The sequence below is a fragment of the Pogonomyrmex barbatus genome, unplaced genomic scaffold (genome assembly GCF_055798465.1).
Source record: "Pogonomyrmex barbatus isolate J1 unplaced genomic scaffold, ASM5579846v1 scaffold12, whole genome shotgun sequence".
In the NCBI taxonomy this organism is placed as follows: domain Eukaryota; kingdom Metazoa; phylum Arthropoda; class Insecta; order Hymenoptera; family Formicidae; genus Pogonomyrmex; species Pogonomyrmex barbatus.
The window spans coordinates 7061560-7076169 of NW_028297108.1; the positions used below are offsets into that span (position 1 = coordinate 7061560).

The 14610-nt window shown below is 30.1% G+C and overlaps 4 protein-coding genes across 11 annotated transcripts; 2 read left to right on the plus strand and 2 right to left on the minus strand.

Moving 5' to 3' along the window:
- Positions 1 to 167: 167 nt before the first annotated feature.
- Mccc2 (methylcrotonyl-CoA carboxylase subunit 2) lies at positions 168 to 3682 on the minus strand. 5 transcript variants are annotated; one of them, XM_089071378.1, is made up of 11 exons: positions 3459 to 3682; positions 3233 to 3328; positions 2962 to 3156; positions 2434 to 2687; positions 2046 to 2317; positions 1801 to 1948; positions 1322 to 1737; positions 1114 to 1248; positions 899 to 1035; positions 748 to 833; positions 168 to 453 (listed from the first exon to the last, which is right to left on the minus strand). In XM_089071378.1, exons 3-11 carry the CDS (start codon positions 3076 to 3078, stop codon positions 336 to 338), a joined length of 1683 nt encoding a protein of 560 aa, XP_088927504.1. In that variant the 5' UTR covers positions 3079 to 3156; positions 3233 to 3328; positions 3459 to 3682; the 3' UTR covers positions 168 to 335. The 5 variants fall into 5 exon arrangements, with proteins under 5 accessions (XP_088927504.1, XP_088927505.1, XP_088927506.1 ...); XM_089071379.1 differs by lacking the exon at positions 3459 to 3682 and having other exon boundaries at positions 3233 to 3452; XM_089071380.1 differs by lacking the exons at positions 3233 to 3328; positions 3459 to 3682 and having other exon boundaries at positions 2434 to 2521; positions 2592 to 2687; positions 2962 to 3006.
- Positions 3683 to 3862: 180 nt separating this feature from the next.
- Positions 3863 to 9622, plus strand: LOC105431265 (spermatogenesis-associated protein 20). Of its 3 annotated transcripts, none has more exons than XM_089071376.1 (13): positions 3863 to 4007; positions 4920 to 5072; positions 5416 to 5803; positions 5971 to 6096; positions 6249 to 6338; positions 6418 to 6678; positions 6763 to 6942; positions 7262 to 7471; positions 7551 to 7743; positions 7842 to 8010; positions 8072 to 8280; positions 8654 to 8850; positions 8947 to 9622. In XM_089071376.1, the coding sequence occupies exons 2-13, from the start codon at positions 4927 to 4929 to the stop codon at positions 9214 to 9216; spliced, it is 2439 nt and encodes an 812-aa protein (XP_088927502.1). In that variant the 5' UTR covers positions 3863 to 4007; positions 4920 to 4926; the 3' UTR covers positions 9217 to 9622. The 3 variants fall into 3 exon arrangements, with proteins under 3 accessions (XP_088927502.1, XP_088927501.1, XP_088927503.1); XM_089071375.1 differs by having other exon boundaries at positions 3871 to 4007; positions 4888 to 5072; XM_089071377.1 differs by having other exon boundaries at positions 3871 to 4007; positions 4888 to 5072; positions 5464 to 5803.
- Positions 9623 to 9824: 202 nt separating this feature from the next.
- LOC105431267 (succinate dehydrogenase cytochrome b560 subunit, mitochondrial) lies at positions 9825 to 11393 on the plus strand. Its single transcript, XM_011645354.2, has 5 exons — positions 9825 to 9982; positions 10066 to 10122; positions 10331 to 10527; positions 10839 to 10981; positions 11155 to 11393. The coding sequence occupies exons 1-5, from the start codon at positions 9963 to 9965 to the stop codon at positions 11257 to 11259; spliced, it is 522 nt and encodes a 173-aa protein (XP_011643656.2). The 5' UTR covers positions 9825 to 9962; the 3' UTR covers positions 11260 to 11393.
- Positions 11287 to 14269, minus strand: RfC38 (replication factor C subunit RfC38). Of its 2 annotated transcripts, XM_089071386.1 has the most exons (6): positions 14062 to 14269; positions 13570 to 13707; positions 12910 to 13072; positions 12304 to 12622; positions 12087 to 12162; positions 11817 to 11994 (listed from the first exon to the last, which is right to left on the minus strand). In XM_089071386.1, exons 1-6 carry the CDS (start codon positions 14146 to 14148, stop codon positions 11962 to 11964), a joined length of 816 nt encoding a protein of 271 aa, XP_088927512.1. In that variant the 5' UTR covers positions 14149 to 14269; the 3' UTR covers positions 11817 to 11961. The 2 variants fall into 2 exon arrangements, with proteins under 2 accessions (XP_011643657.2, XP_088927512.1); XM_011645355.2 differs by having other exon boundaries at positions 11287 to 12162.
- Between the last annotated feature and the right edge of the window lie 341 nt (positions 14270 to 14610).

Sequence of the window (14610 nt, forward strand, 5' to 3'; positions counted from 1 at the left end):
AATCAATAATGATAAATAAAAATAATATGAAATATATTTTTAAAAAATTAAACTATTTTTAATTAAGCTAAAATATAATGCTTATTATGCTTAGGTTTATTAATAATATAGTTAAGTAGATACATTTGTGTGTGTGGAAGGAATTATGAAATTATATATATCATCAATAAAATATAACAAAATGTATATTTTGAATGTATAACACCAATAGAAAAATATTTCTTCTATAAAATATAATTTTTGTGATATATATGTACCATAAAAAAACATATAAAATTTAACAATGAGATACTTTCAAGACACTTTCACATATTTTTTCATACATTTTCATAAAATTACATTCGGAAAATTCCAAATTTACTGTCAGGTATAGGTGCGTTCAAACTCGCAGACAAACTCAAGCCGAGTACGACTCGTGTATCCACTGGATCGATTACACCATCATCCCACAATCTAAAAAAATATCAGAATATTTGTAAAACAAAATTAATATTATTTATATAATATTCGGTTTATAACAGATGTAATAATCCTTAAAATACTATATTCTGAAAAAAAAAAAAAAAATTTTTTTTTTGTTATTCTAAACTTTATAGTTATAATTTAATCAATTTTTAAAACGTAGGAATTAAGATTTTAATCGGCAGAAAACCGCTTTTTGTCACAAATTATTTAGCTTAGAATAAGATTTAAGATTTGCATAAGATTTAAGACTTGCTACACATTAAATCAGAGATAATAATTTACCTAGCACTAGAATAATATGGAGTGCCTTCCTTCTCAAACTGTTTTATAATCGGATTTTTGAGATTTTCTTCTTCTTCTTGTGTCCACTGCAAGATAATTATATATATATATATCGATATTTGCATGTTGGGAAAACAACGGAAAATTATACCTGTTTGCCTTCTCTAATACGTTGGTCTTTCGAGATTTGTGCTAACACGCCCGCTGCTTGTTCTCCTCCCATAACGGATATTCTAGCGTTCGGCCAGGAATAAAGAAAACGCGGAGAATAAGCTCGACCACACATCCCTATTGAGATATTCATTAAATTTTTCTTTTTTTTTTCTTAATGTATTAAAATTTTTAAATTGTTATAAACAAAAGTACCATAGTTTCCAGCTCCATATGAACCTCCAATTATCACCGTAATTTTCGGTACTTGTGCACATGCTACTGCTGTTACCATTTTAGCACCATTTTTGGCAATACCTCCCGATTCAGCATCTTTACCTACCATAAATCCTACGCCAACAAATTATATTAGTATCACATATTGCATAATGTAAATCAAAATAAAAATAAATACTTTACATACCAGTAATATTTTGCAAAAAAATAAGAGGAATTTTTCTTTGAGCACAAAGTTGCACAAAATGAGCTCCTTTTAAAGCACTTTCTGAGAACAATACACCGTTGTTCGCGACTATTCCAACAGGATAACCGTAAATTTTAGCAAATCCAGTGACTAACGTTTCACCATATTGAGCTTTAAATTCATGAAATTTCGACCCGTCTACAATCCTTGCGATAACTTCCTTTACATCATACGGACGTTTTAGATTCGTCCCAACGATCCCATAGATCTCATCGACCGCGTGCACGGGCAGCTCGATGTTTTTATCAATTTTTACATCCATAGGTGGTTGTAAATTTAAATCTTTCACAATTCTACGCGCAAGATACAAAGCATGCGTATCATCTATCGCGTAATGATCGGTTACACCAGACTGTCTAAAATTGGAATCACAACTGTGAGCCTTCACGAAAAGTTGATGTAATATTTAAAACAATTACCGACAATGAAGCGCGGCTCCACCCAAGTCCTCCGCTGAAACCTCTTCACCAGTTGAAGCCCTTACTAATGGTGGGCCAGCAAGAAATATTGTACCTTGATTGCCAACAATAATATTTTCATCAGCCATTGCAGGAACATATGCACCACCTGTAACACAAATATAAATAATAAATCCATGATCATGATTATAATTACAATTATAAATTCATACATAAAATAAAATGTATATAATAGAATGACAAACCTGCTGTGCAGCTTCCCAAGACCACTGCAATTTGGGCTATTCCTTTGGCACTCATGTTTGCTTGATTATAAAAAACTCTGCCAAAATGTATTTTATCAGGAAATACATCAGCCTGTCTGGGTAAATTCGCACCTCCACTATCAACTAGATATATACAAGGTAATCTATTTTCCTCTGCAATTTCCTGAGCTCGTAGATGCTTCTTGACAGAGATAGGATAATATGTACCACCTTTTACAGTAGCATCATTTGCAATTATCATACATTCCATTCTGAAAAGAGAAACTGGTAAAACCTGACTGGTTGAAACCTGACATCTAGTTGAAACATTGATGTTGAAAAACTAAATTATATTAAACTCAATATTTTATTATTTTTTTAAAATTACCCTTCCACTCTTCCAATGCCAGTAATAATTCCACCTGCTGGCACTTCTTCCTTATCATACATTTCATAACCTGCCAATTGCGAGAATTCTAAGAAAGGTGAATTTTTATCTAAAAGAGTGTTTATTCGTTCTCGAGGTAAGAGTTTTCCTTTGCTTACATGTCTATCCTTGGCTTTCTGTCCACCACCCTCAACTATCTTCTCTATAGTATTTTTCAATTGATCAACAAGGTTTTTCATTTGCACATAATTCTCCTGCATATAAAAAAGCAATTTTTTTTACAATATATATCTATAAATAAACGTATGTTTTCTTCTCATTATGAAATTAAAAAATAAGAAATATATTAATATTTAATATTCAAATTTATTCAAGATAAACCAATATTACTCATAATATTCAACAATGATCTACATACATAAGTTTAGATCATAATTTTATTAAATTCCTTAAAAAAAATAGCAGCACGCAAGTGCAATTAAAAAAAAAAGAGAGAAGAAAAACAATGAAATGCGAACAGTTCCTAACCTGATAAACTGGTAAATTGATGTCCGCCGCACTGCCGATGACAGACGCCTCTTCGTGATAAAATCTCACGAAGGGTCGAAAGTACCTTAATATATAACGTCTCCCGCATAACATCATTAATAAATATCTTTTATCGTTACGAGGAAAGTGATGATTGATACGTTGTACCACGTTGTGATTCGAGGTTATCGAACCCTGGAATCAATGACGCACATGGAAAATCATTCGTAACTAGAGTTGCCATGTCAAAATTCTCAAAACTAGAATTTACCGGTTAAAAATCCCGGCCGTACACAATATACATCTTGGATTAACTTCTCCATATTCCGATTACCGTTTTTTTCGTGGAATGTAATATAATTTCTTACTAAAAAAAAAAAAAGGAAATTATCGAGTCTAACGATTCAGAATATTCAGTTCATTCAGAATATATAAAAAATTAACATAAGTCAAAGCAAAATATTTATAGAAAATTCCTTGATGCTCCAGACACAAACCTGAACCATCCTGAAAGACCATCGACAAGACATTATCAAGAATCGTCGATCCCGGACAAATTTACGTGACCATCAAATTGCCCATTGGTTATAGAAACATCATTATTTCTATAATTATTTTCCAATATTAGTTTTACCATTCTTTTAAATATTAACAAAAGTACGATATTTTATTTAAAGGTATAATAAATTATTTTGATATAAAAATAATTTATTAAAATAATCTAATATACATCTTCAATTTACACATTATTGAGAGAGTAACAGATGTTTACATCCACCTTTTACAATTATTATGGACGCTTTATTGATATGGAATACAACCATAGCATGGAGTAGAACCAAAGATCGAACTACATAGCTACGTTATCCGTCGGAAACATCTGTGGACATGGCTACGTAGTTCAAGGGCATGTTTATATATATATATATAATATATATATAGGCGCTAGTGGACTGGTATCAACTAAAATGCGAGCGTGACAGGTCTCAGATTTCTCTCTACTGCGACTGACTGCACTGGCTTGCGAAGCTCCCCTACTTTAAAACGTAAGAAATATCATCGTTATCGATGGACACGCACGCTCTTATCTAATCCTCTTGCAAAAAGATTTAATTCTTGTAGATTCGACTCGACGAGGGAATTTTGCGAATATCGTCGCCAATATCGATTCGTCGCGCGTTAGAACGTAGATGCGCCATTTTTTTTTTTGTACTTTTGCCTTGTCCGGTGTTTCACAATGTTTACATTGATCCTCGAATGCCAGTCTGACATTGATCCTTGAATGCCTCGGGATATTCGTCGTCGAGCTGTTTTTTCTTTCGCTTTAAGAGCATTCTTGCACTTTTAGGAACGTCTTCTCAATTCATTGTTTCATAATAATATATACAATATAACATTCTTTCTTATGATATATGTTTTAAATTGTGGAGTATTGGCTTAACTAGTCCACCTTATATATAAATATAATGTTGACAGAATGCTTAGATTTAACTATTTTTGTGTATTTACATATAATGTTTATTTATAAAAAATAAAAGAATATATAGACTTTATGCCTAGAATTGATTTAGTTTATTACATAAACATAGGACTTTTTACAAGTAATTTTTTATATTGTTTTTTATTAAAAAGGACATTCATTATGTTACCTTCATTGTGTATCATACAGATAATCTGTATATTCTTTGGTTCAAGTAAAATATATCACAAATTTTCTTAGAACATGTTACATCAATTAATTGTTACGTGTTCACTAAATGTAATTAAGTTAATGATTGAAAAACTGCATTTGGCAATCCATGAACAATCAAAAGAAAAATTATATACTAAAGATATTATCTTATTGCATGCTATTGAACCTTATATTTATTAATATTTGATTTATTATTATTATTTATTCAAATATATATATGTTTATACATACAGGATCATCTTTCTTTCTATATTCTCCATGTCAGGCGTGTTATGATTTCGGGAAGATGCAGTTTGTTATCAATCGTTCGTCGCTTATCTGAGAAATCTAAGCAACAGTGCTGTACAGAAGCGCAGAAGAACGGATGTAGCAAAAGGTCTCATCTCACTGAAAGTGCTGTTGCTAGACATATCAACAGGTATTTATATATAATTATTATATTATGTTTATTATATTGTGTTTATATCATTTTTTCGTAATTTGATAAAGATTTTTATTTATTTCTTAAGATTATATTTTGAAAGCTTTTATAAACTACCTTACATTAAGAAATAAAAGTTAAAGTGTATGTAATATTTTGTACAATCATTAAATTTTTAATATGTTTTAAAATTGACCAAAATTAAATTTTTTATTAAACTTTAATTTTAGTTGATAGTTTCAAAAAATTTTATATTAATATTAAAAAAATACTAAGTGTGTAAACTTTAAAAATAATTTTGAAATTTAAAAATTATTACTGAAATATATTTGAAAAATAGAAACAGGGCAAATCACAATACCGCGCTTTTCCTATCATCATTTGTCAGAATGGCATCAACATCTCGGGATAGTGACAAAAATATCGACTGTTCTGAAGCGAAGAAGAATTGGTTGAGCTTGGAAAAATCACCATATCTATTACAACATGCGACCAATCCTGTGGAATGGTATCCTTGGGGTGACAAAGCTCTGGAAAGGGCAAAAAAGGAGAACAAAATCATTTTTGTGTCTATTGGTTACTCTACGTGTCATTGGTGTCATGTGATGGAGAGAGAATCATTCAAGGATAAAAAAGTTGCAAAAGCTATGAATGAAAACTACATTAATATCAAAGTGGATAGAGAGGAAAGGCCCGATATTGATTCAATGTGCATGATGTTCATTCAGGCAAGTGTTTAATTTGATTTTTTTATATTACGTGAAAATAGAAAATTTCAGATTGCTTATTAATTCTCTAACATTTTAATAAATAATAAATGCAATATATTATTTAAAAATATATTCATAATTATGTTGAATTTATTAAATGTATTGACGAAGTTTGCATTTAATAGAGATTTACAGGCCATGGTGGTTGGCCACTGAATGTTTTTCTGACGCCAGATTTGATGCCGATAATAGGCGGAACATACATCCCTCGTGAAACGTTTTTGACATACTTAACACGAATTGCAAAAGAGGTATATGCATATAATATGATACTTTCATTCGTTATAAATATGTTTAATTTATATTTTAAATTTGTATTTACCATGTGCGCGCGAATTTTGCTTTATTTTTTGTTTTGTGGAATGACATTAGGTTTGCATATGATACTTTCTTTTTATTCTAGTGGACAGAGCAAAAAGATAAAATGATTAAATCTGCTAATGTTATAACAGAGAGTTTGAATGGATTGGTCAAGACTAAACCTAAGACGAAAGTGAGCGAGCGATATTTAAAGATTTGGAGAAAAACCATTTCAACATCGTATTTTGTGCTCATTAATTTTTGTGATGCAGGATGATGGACTTCCCCCTCTTGAGAGCGTTTTATTGTGTGCTCATATGTTGATGGACATGTACGATTCGGAAAATGGTGGATTTAGCTCATCTGCCATGAGCATAAATTCCCCAAAATTCCCCGAACCAACCAACCTAAATTTTGTTTTGAGTATGCATGTTTTAAGTAACTCTTCTGCATTAAGTGAAATGACTTTGGAAGCAGGTCTGCATACTTTGAAAAAAATGTCTTATGGTGGAATTCACGATCATGTAGGGCAAGTAAGATTCGATTTGTTCATTTTTATCCTTATGAATCGCGCGAAATAAATTTGTTTAAATTATCTTAAATAAATTATTTTTCAGGGATTTCACCGATACTCGGTGGACACTCAATGGGCTGTTCCGCACTTTGAGAAAATGCTCTATGATCAAGCTCAATTAATACAATGCTATGCTAACGCGTACGTCATCACGAAAGATTCCTTCTTTTCTAATATTGTGGACGATATCGCGACGTATGTTACACGTGATCTACGACACAAGGTATTACATACATTGCTGCTTCATTTATTCTTCTCACATTTATTCCTATCACATTTGAACGTGTGTTTTAAGACCTGTTTTTTTTAGCTGAATTTTTTGCATTGTTCATTTTCACTCTTTTTTTCTTTAAATTCAAGAGAAAAAGAGAAAAGATAAACTATGTAAGAAGTTCAGTTAAAAAGAACAGGCTTTTAGATACAATGCTTATTCTAACTTACAAGAAATATTTTTCCTCACTTAGACTTATTGAAATCAAAGTCGTACAGAGCGACAAACATGTGGGAAGATATAAAATATTTACAGCATGTACATTATTCAGGAAGGTGGTTTCTACAGTGCAGAGGATGCGGACTCGCTACCCACGTGGGATGCCTCAGCGAAACAAGAAGGCGCGTTTTACGTTTGGACTTATGACAATCTTAAGGCCCTTTTAAACAAGAAAGTACCTGGTAAGGACAATGTTACATATTTTGACCTTATCTGTCGACGCTTCTCGGTGCAGAAGGCGGGAAATGTAAGAAAGGAACAAGTACGTTTTGCAGTCGAAACCGTAAAATAAAAAATATTTATAAAACAAAATTTGTAAATGCATTTGCTTCACAATACAGGATCATCATGGCGAGCTTAAAGGCAAGAATGTATTATCATCCAAATTGGGAGTGGAAGATACCGCTAGCCATTTTAACTTCACTGAAGAGGAGACAGAGAAATATATTAAAGAAGCCTGTCAAATATTATTCGAAGAAAGATCGAAAAGACCGCGGCCTCAGTTGGATGACAAGATCATCACAGCGTGGAACGGTATTAAAATTGTGAAATAATAAATAACGTATTGTCATTCACGACAAATTTCATGAGGCGCAACGAATCTAACATTCCATTCACTAATTCATTTATAGGTCTTATGATAAGTGGTTTTGCGCGTGCTGGAATAGCTCTAAAAAATGAAAAGTACGTTGAATTAGCGACGGACGCTGCCAGATTCGTGGAGCGATATCTGTTTGATAAAGATAAACGCCAACTATTTCGCAGTTGCTACCGCGGAAAGGACGACGAAATTGTACAGGGGTAAGTATCGTCTCATCTCTGTGCCAGCATCATAATGTAATATCTATGATACAATTCGTAGGAATGTTCCGATATACGGTTTTCATGACGATTACGCATTTCTCACGAAAGGATTACTCGATTTATATGAGGCTAATTTCGACTCGCATTGGATCGAGTTTGCCAATGAGTTGCAAGATATTCAAGACAAGTTGTTCTGGGACTCGCAGAACGGTGGTTATTTCAGCACGACTGGAGAAGGTCCAACAATACTTACGCGAATGAAAGATTGTACGTTTGATCTTATGAGATAATTATTTTAGTTTAGCCATGTCACAAGACACAATAAGAAACAAAAAAATTAAAAATAAAAAATTAGGAATAAAGAATTAAATTTCGATATATAAAAATTTATATTTCAATATAGAATCAAGAAATATCGCGATATTCTTTCATTGGCCGAAAATAATTTTCTCTATTTCTAATTCTATATTCTATTTATGTCTTATTTCCGATTGAATCTGAGCCGTAACTATGGCGTGTTAATTACGTCAAGTAACGAAATTAAACAAAATTATATCCTATCTATATTGAATGTTTTATTATAGTCTTATCATGTACATCTTCACCATAATTTAATAAACATCTAATATTTTTGTTATAGCTGATGATGGCGCAGAGCCATCCGGTAATTCAATCGCATGCTCCAATATGTTGCGGCTAGCAATCTGTTTAGATCGCGACGATCTTAGGAATAAAGCTGAGAAACTTCTGATCGCGTTTCGCAACAAAATTATGAACTTTCCGATTGTTTCTCCACAAATGCTGTTATCATTGATCGAGTATCATCACTCGATGCAAGTGCGTATTTCTATTTTTCAGTTGCTATTAACAATAAAGTTGTCACAAGGTTGTAGATGCTCTCGATACATTTCTAAAATGGTTTGTTCTTTTCAGATTTATGTAACAGGGAAAGTGGACGCTAAAGAAACGATGGAAATGTTAAATTTAATCCGCGAACATATGATACCTGGTAGTGTACTTATATTAACCGATCCTGAACAGCGGGATAACATATTGTTCCATAAGAATTCTGTTATTAGTAAAATAAAACCGGCGAAGAACGCGATGGTCCACATATGCCGTGGTCAGGAGTGCTCTCTGCCCATTTCAAGCACTAAACATCTTATTTCCGAGTTAAACAAAATAAAAATTGCCGATTTATAAACAGCAGGATTATATGCGTTACCATCTACTTTGCAACGCGCATTTATTGCACGTCAAAGGAGCTAAAATATTCTGTAATATATCTTGGCACACTATGTAAAATGATTTTCTGTGTTAAATAATATAATATTAGTTCGTAGATTAGTGTACTTAGTCATAATATAAATACAAACGGTTCAACAAACAGGTGTATAGATATTCATAATGAGGAGCAAAGGTTCTATTTGATTTCTAAGAAGATGTATCAAAAAGGTATCAAAAAAATATATTTGAAAATCAATAGGGATCGTATAGATTGTATTTATGTATTTAAATGCGAAGTTACAAATGTGAGAATTTTACTGATGTTTAGTATTCTGTAATGTTGTCATTATAATAAATGATCAAATATAAGAATTTGAGAACACTTTTAAGATTTCTGAATGAATTGATAAAATTTAGATAGGAAGTTTTAATATAAAACTATGTTGGGTTTATATTTATTAGTTTCATCTTTTTTTTTTTTTTTTTAATCAATTTTGCAGCTATGATTTGAACTTGGTCAACAATTTTCTACCGTCAAAATTGTTTGCATCATCCAAAAATTATTTAAGACGTTCGGGAAAACATGTGCATTATCGCAATCGTATTGAAGATACTCGTGTTCTGCTGCAATATAAATATAAATCAACTTGATACTTGAAGCTAACGGTATTCTGTTATCATCCGTCGAAAATACAGTATATTTACTGCTAACGTCAACAAAAATGGCGCTTCTATATACGAGGTACGTCAAGATTTGATATCATTAAATTGTTTTTATATTATTGTTTTTTGTCTGAAATAAAAACATTGTTCCGTTCTTTTTAGACTTCTCTGCCGGCGTAATGTTGATTTTCGACATTTTCGAAACATATACACCTGTAGGTGAGTCCTTACGTAACGCATAACCTTACATTTACATAACTGTCACATCAAAAATACTAAATTTATATAAATTTTCATGATTACATGTCACATATTAAGCACAATATCATTTATTTACCATGGCTGCAAAAATTCTTACATTTTAAAAAAAATTTTACCTTTTTGTTAATTATATTTTCTAATTATTTTATTAAAATATATATTTTAGCTCTCTCAGCACCACGGTGTCGAAACCATTGCTTTCACACACAACATGTGAGTCCTATGATGAAAAAAATATGCGTCTGAAGAGACCATTATCACCACATTTGACCATCTATGAATATCAGTTAACAGCGGTGCTCTCAATAACACATCGCACTACTGGTATTATATTAGCCAGTTATGCGATGTTCCTTGGGTTAGGTAAAATATTTATGATCTAAATTACTTTCAGTTGAATTTATTCGATTATATTTTTGAAAGAATATAAAAAATATATATATATATTTTTTTATTTCATTTATATAACATATACATATATAACATGTGAAAGTATTATATAAGTATATAAGTAAAATCTAAAAAACAGAATATAGGAAAGTAGAATTTTTTTTTTTAAAGTGATTCAGAAGTTGCATTGGTAACTATTATGTTCTATATTCTGCTTGCAATATTCTGCTTTTCCATTAATATAAGTATATTCAAATTAAATATTTCTATAATTCATGTTTCAGGCACATTGTTTATACCAGGTGGTATCCCCTGTTTCATAGAAACTATGAATAATTTATGTTTACCCATGCCTGTATTATTTGCTGGCAAAACCCTACTTGCTCTGCCTGCTACTTTTCATATATTCGCTGGAATGCGTCATCTTGTATGTAATAATTGAAATATATTTATTTTATTATTGAAATTGTGAAAAGTAATAATAAGTATAAAGTTATAATAAGTATAATCTTATTTAAAAAACCGAGACATAATCTTGTATTTTATAAAATTATACTTATGAATTGACATCATATGAATTATATTTCTATAAATTTGCAGACTTGGGATTCTGGAATGTTTCTATCAATTAAGGAAGTGTATCTCACTGGATATGCCGTAACTGCATTATCAATGATTTCCGCACTTGTTCTTGCGACAATGTAAATGCATTATACATCCATCAGGAAATGATTCTTCTTTCAAATTAGTTGTATTATCAGATTATATTATGTTTACATTGATATTGTCTTATGTACTGAATTATTGTATTGATTACAGAATAAAATAATTTATTAAAATTAATATTTTTTTTCATACACATACTCTACATCAGTTTAGAACTATGTGTATTCGGCATAGATTATAATGTTTATATTAGTAGAAAAATAGTACATTAGTAGTAAGTTGAATTAAGACATGCTGTAATAGAAAATTAGGAAAAAAAAACGTGAATTTTTTTAGCACAATTGTAATATATATATAAAAAAAAATAAAAAAACATATTTAAAATTGCGGAAGTCTTTACATTAAATATATATTCATTTATTTCATTTATACCTTATATTATTCAGATATTTAGCAAGACATATATTGAAGACGTTTATTAAAATATGATCTTTAAAACTTAATTAGTTTGTTATAACATAACATGTAACATAACTGTTTTATCAAAAATGTAAAAAAATAGATATTTTAAATAAAATTAATTTTTATACAAAACCATCCAAGGATGACTCCAAATATTTCTTGTAAATTACCATAAACCGTGCAGCGAAAGCTTCCAAATGAAAAATGGGTTTCGAACCCTGTAACATTTTATGCTGATATTCTGACGCGACATCAATAATTTCTCTTTTCACCTGATCATCACAATTCTTTATGCATTCTTGAAGCAATCCTCTAAAGATTAGATCATATGGTATAGCACGTGTCAATAAGTCATAAAATCTGTTGCGTATGTTTAAAAGTACTTTAGGGGATTGTTCTTTTACCATCATACTGGCTGTTTGACGTATGTATGTTTGCCAATCCGGTTCTGTTACTTTTTGATCGGCCGTAAACGGATATCTATAAAATAAAAAAAAGTATGATCTTTAAAACTTAAATAAAAGATGGTAAAAACTTAAAAAATAAAAGATTCACTTTCATATATATATATATATATATATATATATATATATATATATATTTATATGCATCGTTACTCACTGCTCAACTTTGCAAGCTTCGAGCATTAATATCGCTCGTCGAAGATTTCGACCGCTAGCTTCAATCAATCGATCGGCTAATTCGTCGGGCATGGTAAGTCCTTCGCGCTTGCAAATAGAGTGTAAGATACTTTTGATCTCAGAGGCAGTTGGCGCGGGGACTCTGATTCGTACACATCGCGATCGTATTGCGGGCAAAACTCGCGACGTTGAATTTGCACAAAGAATTAATCTGCATGTACCGATGTATTTCTCCATCGTTCTGCGAAGCGCATGCTGTGCATCTTTCGTAAGTTGATCCACGTTCGACAATAGCACCACTATTTATGTAATATTATAATCTTAAGTTTTATATTTTTTATCAAATTATTTATAACACATTATAGAGTGACAAATGTTTTAGTAAAAAGAACATTTAGGAAAACATTTCATACATGAATATATAATTGAAAAATAATCATCAAATATTTATTAATTATTAAGCTTTGAAATTGAATTTAAGATATATTTATTTATTCTAAGTATATCGAAATTTCTTTGTATATATTAAAATATATTTGTCACCCTATAGAATAGAAAATATTTGAACGAAATTTTGTTTTAATACCTTTAAATTCTTTCTGGCCTATATCTATATGATGTGTTTGTGCAGTCGCTTTTATTAATTCCATGACAACAATTCTATCATATATACCTGCATCGCTGGGATTTACTTCTGTATGATAATTACTGTTTATTGTCATTATTTCTATTTTCTTTTTAGATGGTGTCTGAAAAAAATCATTTTTCATATAATATTGAAAAAATTAAAATATATTATTTTAATATCTTATATATAGTTTCTATATAATCTGTACAATACTGAAACAATCATAGTTGTCATCTTCAAATTAGTGCTCTACAGAAATTAGTTTCCAAAAAAGAAAAAAAAAAGTGGAAATCCTGAGTACAACAATTAGCTCCATTCATTGGCACATTCAATATCTTGTATATTGTGTAAAATATAAAGTAAAATATATAAAAAATAAAATTTATTGCTAAAAAAAATCAGAGAAAACATCAATTTTGTCATTTCCGCACTAACGTTTACTTCTTAATAATCATTAAAATTCCAAATGACAGATTGTTTTCTGTTGGAGCACTGAAGATTCCAAACAATTAGAATTTCTAACCTTCTTCTTAAATCAAGCTATGTTGACAATCATGTATTCAAATTATTCTGATAATAAAAGTATAATTTTGTAGTATTAAGACAAGAGAAAATTACCTCAAATTGCATGGTCTCTGTTTTCAGTCTCTCAGCCGCAACTCCATAAAGTTCCTTTAAAATACATAATATTCGAGTTTTCTTTCCTGCGCCAGGAGGTCCATGTATCAATAAATGTGGAAAATCTCGTTTCTGTACCTATTTCAAGTAAAAATATATCAACTCAATATAATCCTCGTGTTTCTAAAATATATGAATAAATTTCAATTTATATTAAAAAGAATTTTTTGTTCCCATTTTTATATTGTTATATTGTTTATATTCTCATCATAATAAATACAAAGCTGACATAATTTCCTTTTATTGATATCTATTTAACAATGTAATACATACATTTAAAAAAAAAATTATGCTTATCAATTATCAAGTAATTCTATTTCACGAAAAAATTCGAGAGATATATTATTGCTCCTATTTTGGCGCGCTTTTAAAGCCAGTTAACCTCTCATTCTCAATGTTTTAATAGATTGCTTCAGCATTGCAATGTATTACCATATTTCTCAAGTCCTCTGCTTGCTCGAGATGGTAATCCAACTTCGCGAATGTTGTTGGACGATATTTGTCAACCCATAAACTCATTTTGTCTAAGCAAATCTATTACAAACGTCAAGCGTCAGTCCAAAAATTACTACTTCCATGAACGAAAACACCAAGAAGTCTTGTCTTTCTTTCTTGCTCTTGTATGGTTCATTTTTCTTCTTTTTTTACCGTGTGGAGAAAAAAAAATTACGTAAAATCATTAATTGCATATTTATATAAATCGTACATTGATATAATATTATAAAATCCTATATTATTATATACATATGATATATAATTATATATATATATATATATATATATATAATAATTATATATCATATATAAAATATATAAAATATAAATATATAAATATATAAAATATATAAAATAGAATATTGTCCAAAAGATTCTCAAAAACTTATTCCAAAATCGCTGAAACTACAAAAATTTAATTTCTCAAAAATTAATGTCAGAAAAATAAGAAGGTGTTATATTGTAAAAACAGCAAATCTAAAATAG

Coding starts and splice junctions, on each gene's coding strand:
- Mccc2 (XM_089071378.1), bottom strand. CDS start 3,078: ATGATGTTATGCGGGAGACGTTATATATTAAGGTACTTTCGACCCTTC. Junction 2,318..2,433: donor GGCATTGGAAGAGTGGAAGG/GTAATTTTAAAA, acceptor TTCTCTTTTCAG/AATGGAATGTATGATAATTG. Junction 1,036..1,113: donor ATATGGAGCTGGAAACTATG/GTACTTTTGTTT, acceptor ATATCTCAATAG/GGATGTGTGGTCGAGCTTAT.
- LOC105431265 (XM_089071376.1), top strand. CDS start 4,927: ATGATTTCGGGAAGATGCAGTTTGTTATCAATCGTTCGTCGCTTATCT. Junction 6,097..6,248: donor TAACACGAATTGCAAAAGAG/GTATATGCATAT, acceptor TTTTTATTCTAG/TGGACAGAGCAAAAAGATAA. Junction 7,744..7,841: donor GATCATCACAGCGTGGAACG/GTATTAAAATTG, acceptor ATTCATTTATAG/GTCTTATGATAAGTGGTTTT.
- LOC105431267 (XM_011645354.2), top strand. CDS start 9,963: ATGGCGCTTCTATATACGAG. Junction 9,983..10,065: donor ATGGCGCTTCTATATACGAG/GTACGTCAAGAT, acceptor CGTTCTTTTTAG/ACTTCTCTGCCGGCGTAATG. Junction 10,528..10,838: donor TGCGATGTTCCTTGGGTTAG/GTAAAATATTTA, acceptor TTCATGTTTCAG/GCACATTGTTTATACCAGGT.
- RfC38 (XM_011645355.2), bottom strand. CDS start 14,148: ATGAGTTTATGGGTTGACAAATATCGTCCAACAACATTCGCGAAGTTG. Junction 13,073..13,569: donor CAGAGACCATGCAATTTGAG/GTAATTTTCTCT, acceptor GATTTTTTTCAG/ACACCATCTAAAAAGAAAAT. Junction 12,163..12,303: donor GAAGCTTGCAAAGTTGAGCA/GTGAGTAACGAT, acceptor TTTATTTTATAG/ATATCCGTTTACGGCCGATC.